The following is an 11,210-nucleotide window of genomic DNA, read 5'->3' as shown; positions in this document are numbered from 1 at the left end:
ATCGAATTTTCCACCTTAAACTATTGGTATCAATTTTTTTCTTTTTTTTTTAAATTACAAGAGATATTTATTATATAATCAAATAAATAACTCGTACTCAAGCAGAACCTCTACGCCACACAAAGATTCTTTGTGGAAAAACTACTCAGCATGCAGGTGAGATCACTATCTACACAAAAATGGTAAAACTATCCGCACGTAGGTTAAATTTCCCACCTTAAAATATTGGTTCCATTATCTCACATTAATATTTGAAAAAAAAATAAAAGGTAATTGTCGATTTGCTGTAGTAATATTTACTAGAAACTGAAAATAAATGAAATCAAAATAAAAATTCATAACCATGCATGTTTTGCATTGTTAATATTTAGTCAAAATATACAAATGCGATTTACATTTTGTTTTGGTTTCTATTTTTCGAGTTCCATCCAATCAAGAAATCAAGAATGTAAAAAAATGGAATTGAATCCAAACAGGAAAATCAATGGTTTCTTAGGGCGAGAGCGGAAAGCACCATCATGATGAGGAGTAGCGCCACCGCAATGAATCCGGCCACCACCGCTCCGCTGATCCTCTGGCAGAAATCACCAAACTGCTGACACAACGGCAGCCAATTGGCGTCGGAGTTTCCGTTGTGGGCAAGGTACACTATGGCCGCCGAGGAAGCCGCCGCCGATGTAGCCAAAATCAGTGTCAACTACAACAAGAAGAGAAGAGTGAAGTTAGATTTCCATGCAGTATACAAAACGACAACGACAACTTGATTTTTTGTTGATAAATACTCCGTCTAGTTATTTCTTTATTTAGGAGAGAGCATTAGGTGATAATAATGTAGCACTTACTGTATCACAGAAAATCAAGAGAAGCCTGGGCCCCGTATGAAGGGGTTGAACAACGCAAACTACTGAGAAAGGCACTGACAGAACAAGGTAGCCAGTAGAAATTGACAAAGCTATGACGAAGAATCTAGATATTGAAAAAAGATAATTACTATAATCTCTAAGTCATGAATTAAAATAAACATATGTAAAATGAAAATAAAAGGTAGAAGATGACTGACGTGAATGCGGGGAGATCTTCGTAGCTGGCTGTGAACTGGAAGAACTGTGTGAAGAAGGGCAGAGTTTGCTCGGTGGTTCCCATGGTGATGGTGGCGGCCAAAGCAGCCACGGCGGCGCTTATGCGGAGGATCAGGTCGAAAATCGCGACGCTCCTCTTGAAAGCGGAGGCTCCCGCACCTGCTAGAAGGGCTGATTTTCCTTCCATTTCTCTGCTTATTTCGGCGATATTGATCGCCTTCGCCTCACCTTTCTCCATCTCTCGATTTTGCTTTGCTGTTTAACTGTTGATTGGTTTTGATATGAGAATGGCAAGTTTGAATAGCCTTATATATATGCAGGGAAAAGAAGATGCTTTGTTTTACTATTTCTAGCACGTCAGCTTCTCTTCACGGATACTATTATATGAAGTATCTTTGAAATTAAATACTATACTACTCTAATTATGACTCATGCACTAGTACACTACAGATTTGCATTGTCATATGCGCAAAATGTTTTTCGTTTATTATTTACATCTCTCATTTTAGAATATATTATTATTATTGTTGTTACATATAATGAAGAACAAAAAGGATCAAATAATTCAGATTGCAAGTAATAACCAGTTTTCGACTCGAATTAAGTTTAAGCGGGATTGAGTGCTTGATCACATGCATACATCTGCTCCAAAATCAATTGAGTTGAACCATTTTTCTTTTTAATTTTTCGAGAAAAAATAAAAGTCTAGCTATAAATTATTCTAAATTTTGGGTGGAGAATGTGTTGGAAATAAATAAAAGAAGACAAGATTATTCCCATAATCAGTCAACTAACTCAAAACGGCTTCCCCTAATCCACTAAACGCGTTATTCGTATTTAAAATTTTTGTTCGTGTATTTTTGAAAGGATATATGTTTAATTTGCTGGTGTATTGATGAAGTAGATTCACGCCTTTTCCTACTCGTCATTCAACAGTACCACTTCATTTGTATAACTATAAAACTCGTTATCATTTTATAATTTTATTTTATATATTGATATTGTTAATGGCATCATCTTCAACACCTAATTTCTATAATAGAATATATAATATATAATATCTAAAAATTTATGAACTTTGTTTGATTACTTCCAAAAGCCTATTATTCAAATTATTATGTAATTAGTTGCTTTTCTCTTAAATTACATTCGTTAGGCATATTTAGGCGTCTTCTAAAGGGAAACTTAATTCATAAAATTGTAAACACATACGAAAAATAGTATGATTGTTGTAAATATATCTTCTAGATATATCTTATGTGTGTTGATCAAGAAATCTCCCTAAAACCCTAGCTTCCTACTTGTATAAATAGAGGCTTTTAGCTCTCATATTGAATACACCCAATACATATTATCCTCTCTATTATCTTGTTTCTCTCTAGCTTATAACACGTTATCAGCACGATAGTTCTAGTTCTCTCATCTCCCTTCGATCGTAGAAAGGTAATTCTACTTTAATTTTTGTGCCATCAATATGTGAACCATATAAGAATGTAGTTAATTAAATAACTTTGATTTCACGAAATTCTCATATTATGTACTCCCTCCGTCCCAAAGGAAATGTCCTCCTTCTTTTGGGCACGGTTATTAAGGATGCATAATCTGCCTAATCTAGTAGAATATTAAGGAAATTTCAGTTTCTACTAGATTAGGTAGCATATAAGATTCAATGACAGATTAAGCATCATTTCAGTTTCTACTAGATTAAGCAGATTATGCATCCTTAATAACCGTGCCCAAAAGAAGAAGGATATTTCCTTTGGGACGGAGGGAGTATGATTTTATAGAAGAAGTTTTAGGATAATCGATCCAAAACCTATTTTGAGATTAAATGGATAGAATCTGCTTTATTTGATTAATTGATTTCATGATTTACGAATTTAATCTTATTTAACGGCCTATTTAGTTGTGTATGATTTTATCCAATATAATAATAATAAGGCTTAATCCCTGTATTCTGGTTCCACAACTTGAAGATTACAGTATCATAGATTTTTGCTTATGATAATTTGACTTGTTGAATATTCTCACACAATCTGTCGAGTTATGATAATTTGACTTGTTAATAAATTTATTTACAATAGTATATATTTTGATTCATTACAGTTTTTTTTTTTAAATTTTTTGAATTATGACCAAATTTAGTGGAGGTAGATTATCGTATAATACTTTATTATTTGAAAGAGTACGTCAGTATTAATTAAATGTCATTTGATATAGACATTAATGAAAATCATATCTGGCAATAAAAAGGTGTGTTCTACCTATATTACTTAATTTACTGCTATTATTTTTTTTCTTCTAATCACTTATTTTTATTAATTAATTTGTTGTTGGAAGCAATAATTTATGCGAAATTTATTCAATTACTTATGCTATTAACGAATTAATAGTCATTAAAATATATCAAATCAATTTTGTTATTGGTGAAATTTATCAATTTTCATGTCAAATTCCGTATTAAAATATATCAAATCAATTTTGTTAATGGTGAAATTTATCAATTTTCATGTCAAATTGCTTTTATTTCGAGATTTGATATGTTATATTATGAAATATATTATATAGTCTTTTTTTTTAAATGATCTTGAAAGTTAATTGATGCTATTTAAATAGCACAAGTAGTATTTCTGAAGAATATTACATTCAAGATCTTAAATTGATGCTATTAAAGTAGCACAAGTAGTATGAAAGTGTTGCTACGCGAAACCCGGATGTCATGCACTGTGTTGAAGGAACACAAATGTGCACAGAGTAAAGAAAAAATGCAGCGGAATAAAACGAACACAAGTATGTGAAAAATTTTCTTCAAGTTATAAAATAACTTGAAGAAACCTTATGACAAAATGACTAAAAAGAGAATGAACACTCACGTTCAAATACTTTTACAAGACTCTAGGTATTTGAACACTAGACACTCTCACTAACAAACGGAAACTGGATCCAAGAGCTAAACTCCGAAATCCTGACAAAAACAATGAATGCTCTAACAGATGTTATCCTAACACTCAGAAAAGCACTCGTACACAGATCACTCAAAACTCAATATTTTCACTCTAAGCTTCGTGATCTAAACAAGGACTTCTCCTTGATATATATAGACCTCTTAATCTTGCTCTCCATGAAGTCGTTGTTGTTGGATGGTTGAAAGATCATCTCCACTTTGTCCACTCTTCCCTTGGTTTTAGGAGCTTACAAACTAACTCCTCTCTTCTCTCTCTCCTTATCTCCATTCTTCCTTCTTTTTAGCAACTGAACTCCTATTTCCATTCTATCCTTGACCGAAAATCTACAAGGAAAAACCAACGTGGCGAAAGGCAAAACAAATAACAAAAAGTGAGGTATTTATGGAGTTAAAAAACAACTCCAACAAACTCCCCATTTTTGCCTGTTACACAAAACCAACAAGTAAACTCCCCCTTGCTGTGATCTCTCCCTGCATAAGTGCCAATCATCGCAACAACCAACACAGCAAGCAAAAACACTAGACAAGTATCACACCAACTCAGCAATCAACGAAAACAACACAAGTTAAATATCAAGCGACATAAAAACATTATTTAGCAGCATGCCCCATCCAAAAACAATCCAAAAAACATAATAAAATAAGAGTTTTATAAGTTAAACACGAAAGCTAAACAAACTCCACCAAACTCCATCAAGCAATCATAGCCACATACTTCTCATGCCTTCATTCCTGGTCCTGATCTCCTGCTTTGTCCCCTGCGCATTCAGCATTGACTTTCGCATCATTTTCTCTCCCTTTTTGGGAAGAAATGAGAACAAGAAAATCCTATTTGAGCTCGACAATGGATGTGGAAGTGTCAGTAGAAAACTGCCTGCAGTTAAGCTCCACACTCTCAAGTCGTTCCAGAGTGGTCTATTCCTAAAACCACAGATGCTCACGGTGATGTGATCATCATACCACATGCTTAGTGGACCCGAACCTAGCTCGAAGAGGTGAATTTTAATGAGAAAGCCATGCACACCATCTATTCATTTGTGGACATGAATATGTTCAATCTCATCAAAAATAGTACGTCTGCCAAGGAACAATGAGATGTGCTCCAAAGGCATTGCAAATGAGACACGAGCATCAAAGAAACGAGGCTGCGCATCCTTGCTACCAAGTTCGAGAATCTGAATATGGAGGAGGAAACCCTTGTTTTGATGATACCAAAATTCATATGACTTAAATGTAATAGACTAGAATCGTTTTGAACTCAAGTGTTAGAGTTCGTTTCTAGTATAGTTGCGGTGTCGAAGACTGAAGACTGAAGAATGAAGACTGAAGACTGAAGACTGGAGTTACCAACTGAAGTATCAGTTGAAGAATCAGTCGAAGACTGATTATTCAATGCGCGCTATGGACTGATACTAAAGTCAAGTATCAGTTGAACATTCCTCCTAGGACTGATCTTCCAATGTTCAGAGGAAGCCACGTACGCTCAAGTACAGCCGCATTAAATGCAGAGATATCTTCATATCTTATCTCTGCAGAGGTCATTCCTATCTGGTGGCTACTTTCAAGAGATGTCACGTCTCCTGTCCTTCAAAGAGAGCCGTTTCCACACAGACAAGGAACCTCGAAGATTAAAGCCTCAGCCCAAATTCGAATTGCTCTCCAACGGAAGAAATCTTGAAGACGATTTACGCCAACGGATCTATTCAAGAGTCCTCCTACAAATAGCGCTCGAGGATCACTTCAATCTTCACCGATTCAACGACATAAGCTGAATCTCTGCCGAAATAGCTACTCAGCCTAAAGCTTAACCGCTCAAAGCTTGAATCGAAGAAGAGAATTCCAAAGCCAAAATCAGTCACTGCTGATTACATACATTCTCTTAGACCCTAGGCATATATTCTGTGTACCCAGAAGCCAAAGGTCAAACTTGCTTCAAAGAACTTGTTCTTTGTAAGTATAGTTGGCACTCGTTTAAACCTCTCCCCCATAAGAGTGTTTGAGTGACTCGGAGATTCAGAAAGATACTCTGAACTCTGAAAGGGAAGTCTGAGCACAAGGTGTGCTTAGCAGGGAAACCCTACGCGAGTTGTGTAGGTGCTGAAATCCTATACGAGGTGTGTAGGTGGGGAAACCCTACGCGAGGTGTGTAGGTGCTGAAGAGAGTTTATCTTCAGTTTACGGTTTCCAGTGCACCAGGCAAGCACTTGCAGAGTGGATTGTTGGTCTGATCAACCAGCCGTGGATGTAGGAAAGAGTTTTTCCGAACCACGTAAAAGTCTCTGTGTTATTTACAACTTTCAGTTTTACATTCTTAACTGTGCTATTTCAATTGATAAAACTGAACACTGACTAACAGCTAGAGAAACCCTAATCCAACTATCTGCTCCACCGAGGCTATTCGAAACTAAGTTTAATTTCCGTTGCGTGTGATATCAATCTGACTGAACTATCCTCTGATAGTAAGGAAGAGTGATATCATCTCTATCTTTGCAAACACGACTGAAGCCCTTACGTGGATCAGTTAAGTTTCAGTGACTTAACTGATAACTCTTTACTGAAGAGCTTTCAGTATCAGTCGTCAACCCTGTTGGTCAAAACTAATTTCGGTTAAACATGTGTCTGGTTTGCATGAAAAGTTTCTTTTCTATCTCTCACTGAGATCCCTCTGATTGAGGTTGGTAGATAGACTAAAAATAGCCTATAGGTGTATTCCCCCCCCCATACACCTATTCGAGACCCCCCGGACCTAACAATTGGTATCAGAGCAGGTTGTTCGCAAGAACTATCTGTCTCTGACTAGTTCCTACTTGAACTAGATCCTTTCTTAAAGGTCTCGAAAAAGTTTTACTCTTTCTTATTTTTGTGCTTGCTATTTGCTCTATCTGCTGTTATCTGTTCTCTCTTTTTTGATGGAGACTAACCACAGCAGATTATCTTTTCTACCTATGTTTAGTATTGAAAAATACGACATATGGAAGTTTCGGCTTGAAAGCTTCCTCACCGCCCAACATTGCAGAATGTGGGAAGTCATCACCAGCGGTCCGATCATCATCACCGAAACTGTAAAAAGGGTTCCTAATGACATCCATCAGGAACCTTACGATGAGGACCAGCCCAAGTCAAAGGCAGACTTCACCACAGAAGAAAGGAAGCAAGATGAGTTAGACAACCTCGCCAAAAGCATCATCTCCGGCACCGTTCCTGACAAGCATGTCATGAAGATCATCAAGTGCAGAACAGCAAAGGAGATGTGGGACATTCTGGAAAGAATGTGCGTAGGTTCTGAGGAAATCAAGGAGAATAAGCTTTCCATAGCTTGCCAGAAATTCGACTCCTTCCACATGCTCAAGAATGAATCTGTCGAGGAAATGGAACAAAGATTCAATCTTATATTGAATGAAGTTCAATCCATTTCCAAAGACAAATACACTCAACGAGAAATCAACCTGAAAATTCTTCGAGCACTGCCACGTGGAGAATGGCAGATCTACTCAGTCGCTCATCAGCATAAGCCAGGATTCAGTCAGCTTCCGACAAACAAGCTTTTCTCCGATCTCATGGCAAAATGAGTTCGACCTTCTGAGAAATCTTGGTAACAAGAAGGCTGGAGGATCAGACGAAGATGGTCCATCAACCTCAAGAGGAGTTGCACTGAAGGCCTCGACCAGATAAGGCAAGAAGCAGATCAAGGAGCCAACGGAACTCAACCCTGAGGACTTCTTCAGTCAATATGCCTTATTGACTGACAGATTCAACAAGATGGAGTCCAAGTTCCGGAAGTACAGAAGGTTCCACAAGCAGCACTACAAGGGAAAAGAAAGAGAAGGGGACTCCAGATATTCCACAGATCGAAGCGGAGAAAGGAAGTGAGCCGCTTACGACATCAAAGAATTGGAATGCTTTGGATGTAGAAAGAAAGGGCACTTTCGACATGAATGCCCTGAGTTGACTCCAGCTGAGCGCAGGGAACTGAAAGCGAAGAAAGATCGCAGATCTTCGAAGAAGAAAGCGATGGTTGCTGATGATGCTGATTCCTCCAACGACACATCAGAATCATCTGACTACGACAGTTCCAGCTCAGATGATGAGAGCCGAGCCCTGATGGCCAACGAATCAGAAAGTGTAGCCGACAACAGCTACGACAATGGAATGAATGGCCCAGAGGTAAAATCTCTCACAAAAACTCCATATACTGATAACTTTCTGATGCTTTCAGGAGATCACTCAGAATCTGGAGATAGCTCATCCGTTGAAACTGACGAGTTTGATCAGCTCCTGACTGATCACTGTCAGCTGAGGAAAATGTTCGAAGATCTCCTCAAGCAGAATCAGAAAATGGATAAGGAGATCAATGATGAACGAGCTAAACATCAGACAATCATCTACTTTCCGGATGAAACTTGTCTTGATCAGCTAATCATGGAGAACAGCCGACTGGAAGAAAAGCTCAGAGTCTCCAATTCAGAATGTGAAAGAGCATCTCATGAAATCAAGAGGCTCAATCACAAGCTGGAAGAAACAGTCAAGAACTGCATGATGCAGTCTCCCATGATGAGCAACTTTCCATCGAAAGGACTGGTCAACAACATCGGAGGAAAGGTTGCAGCTGCCAAAGGAAAGAATATCATGATCATCTCTAAGAATGATCCTTCTGAAATCACAACCTCAGAAGAATCAAGAGACCATGATATGGATGAAGTTCACAAGTGCAGACTGATGGCCAGATCAAATGTTCCACCTCCACGAAGCTACAAACGAGCTAAGGAGGCTCCCAACCAGATCACCTTATTGAAAAGGCTGGAAAGCAGATTTCAGTCAAAGATTCGGGAAGGAACAATTGGAGCCAAGAAGAATCTTCCTCAACAATCCAGGGGGAAGAAAGGCCACATCAGTCAGAAACTGACATCCTCAGTTCAGTTTCAGAAGGAACAACATCCATGGAGATCAAGCAATGCTGAGTCCAGTCGAGCCATACCAATTCCTCGACGACAAGCCACTGGACGTCAGACAAATCTCCATAAGTCTGCAAAGACTAAAGTATCTCAAGGAAGATACTTCGCCGAGAAAAGAAGACCTCAACCACTCATCAGGCAGAACTGCTACAAGAATGAGGCCTTCAAAAGGATTTCTCAACAGAAGAATGCTCACTTGCCACCTGAAGCGCCAACGACATCGATCAGACATCCAACAAAGCACAAAAGATCAGCCAGACCAATTCTGAAGCAGATTTGGGTTCCAAAGGGAACTCGAACCAACATTGAAGGACCCAAAGTTTGATTGGGTGCCTGAAGCAACTCTTCCTTGCAGGTCAATGTCAGGAAACATAAAAAGAAGGAAGAGGCCAAAGCTTCAATCAGAACGTGGTATCTGGACAGTGGCTGTTCGAAGCATATGACGAGCTACAAAGAATATCTATCCCAGTATGTTGAGAAAGCTGGATCCAAAGTTGCATTCGGAGATAACTCGATTGGAGAAACAAAAGGCTACGGTGTGCTCAACATGGGTAACGCCAGTATCAGTAATGTTAGCTTTGTTTCTGGTCTTAAACATAATCTGTTGTCTGTGAGTCAATTTTGTGACAGTGGTTTCACAGTGAAAATAAAAAATGATGAATTCACTGTTAGAAATAATCAGAAGAAGGTGGTTCTGAAGGGATTCAGACAAGGGAGTCTCTACGTCGTTTCTTGGGAAGACAGCCCACCAGAAACGTGCCTCATCAGCAAGAGCAGCTCGGAGCTCAATTGGATATGGCACAAGAGACTCAACCATCTCAACTTCAAGACGATCAACAAACTTGCTAAACATCAACTGGTAGAAGGTCTTCCTTCTATTGTATTCCAGAAGAAGCAAGAATGTGAAGCATGCCTCTGAGGAAAGCAGACGCGGACGTCATTCAAGTCAAAAATAGGACACTCCTCTGGAAGGTTTTTGCATCTACTTCACATGGATCTGTTTGGCCCGATCACTCCAGGAAGCTACAACGGTAGGAAGTACACCTTGGTAGTTGTGGATGATTATTCACGATATACTTGGGTTATCTTTCTCTTCAAAAAGAAGGAGACACTGGAGGAACTGCCAAAGCTGCTGAGAAGACTGAGCGTTGAAAAGAAAGTCAACATCATCAGCATCAGATCAGATCGTGGGACTGAATTCATCAATACTGTCATTCGTGAGTATTGTGATGAACAAGGAATCAGTCATCAAACTTCTGCAGCAAGAACTCCACAGCAGAATGGAGTTGCAGAAAGAAGAAACCGGTCTCTAAAGGAAGCAGCCAGGACGATGCTAGCCGAGTCAAAACTCCCCTTGAAGTTTTGGGCCGAAGCAGTCAACAACACATGCTACACGCAGAATCGCTCCTTCCTCACTCAGAGACATGGAAGAACTCCATACGAGTTATGGAAGAACAGAAAGCCATCGATTGCCTACTTTCATGCTTTCGGTTCTAAGTGTTTCATACACAACAATGATAAAAAAAGGTTGAACACCTTCGATAGCAAGGCTGATCCAGGAGTCTTCCTTGGATACTCTGGAACAGAACGTTCAAGCAAAGCCTATCGAGTGTTCAATACTCAAACTCTTTGTGTAGAAGAAACACCTCATGTGATCTTTGATGAGTCTACAGATGGTTTCAGGGAACAAGATGCTGAAAAGGGTGTTCAGATCACTGAAGGTTCCAAAGCTGAAATCCACACTGTCGAGCCCTCTACTGTCTTGGTATGGGGACCTGGCAAAGATGAAGATACTGAGATGCTTCAGTATCAGAAGATCAACCAACGGTCTGAAGTCCAGACTGGAGCCAATACAGATGGCATCAGTCAAGGGGGAACTCCAGTTGCTGAAGTTCAATTTGAACGCGCAGAAGCCGCCCCAGCTCAACTCACCCCTGCTCCAGAAGGTGCTCAACATCCCAGAGCTATTCTGACCAAAGAAGCTCCACCATCCCCTGAAGAGATCAAGAAGTATCGAAGATGGTTTGAACTCCACTCTAAGGAGAACATCATTGGAGAACCATCAGATGGCGTCAAGACTCGGAGATCAATGTGCAACCTCGTCTTCGACATCAACCAGAACTACATCAACGAAGATAAGAATTTCAGATGTTTCTTATCAACTACAGAGCCCAAGGATATTGAAGAAGCTCTGAAGTCCACTGAATAGGTCAT

At 39.2% G+C, this 11,210-nt stretch overlaps 1 protein-coding gene across 1 annotated transcript; it reads right to left on the bottom strand.

The window, feature by feature from the left end:
• Positions 1 to 328: 328 nt before the first annotated feature.
• On the bottom strand, positions 329 to 1,385 carry LOC130996694 (casparian strip membrane protein 1-like). The gene is made up of 3 exons (XM_057921991.1): positions 1,061 to 1,385; positions 843 to 966; positions 329 to 697 (listed from the first exon to the last, which is right to left on the bottom strand). The coding sequence occupies exons 1-3, from the start codon at positions 1,315 to 1,317 to the stop codon at positions 482 to 484; spliced, it is 597 nt and encodes a 198-aa protein (XP_057777974.1). The 5' UTR covers positions 1,318 to 1,385; the 3' UTR covers positions 329 to 481.
• Between the last annotated feature and the right edge of the window lie 9,825 nt (positions 1,386 to 11,210).

Source organism: Salvia miltiorrhiza, chromosome 8 (assembly GCF_028751815.1).
Source record: "Salvia miltiorrhiza cultivar Shanhuang (shh) chromosome 8, IMPLAD_Smil_shh, whole genome shotgun sequence".
NCBI lineage: Eukaryota > Viridiplantae > Streptophyta > Magnoliopsida > Lamiales > Lamiaceae > Salvia > Salvia miltiorrhiza.
Note: the sequence above shows the minus strand (reverse complement) of the source record. Positions and strands in the feature narration are given on the sequence as shown.

Excerpts from the sequence above, each read along its gene's own strand:
- LOC130996694 (XM_057921991.1), bottom strand. The coding sequence starts at position 1,317 with ATGGAGAAAGGTGAGGCGAAGGCGATCAATATCGCCGAAATAAGCAGA. Across the intron at positions 967-1,060 it reads GAAGATCTCCCCGCATTCAC|ATTCTTCGTCATAGCTTTGT; the intron begins GTCAGTCATCTT and ends TTCAATATCTAG. Across the intron at positions 698-842 it reads TCTTGATTTTCTGTGATACA|TTGACACTGATTTTGGCTAC; the intron begins GTAAGTGCTACA and ends TTCTTGTTGTAG.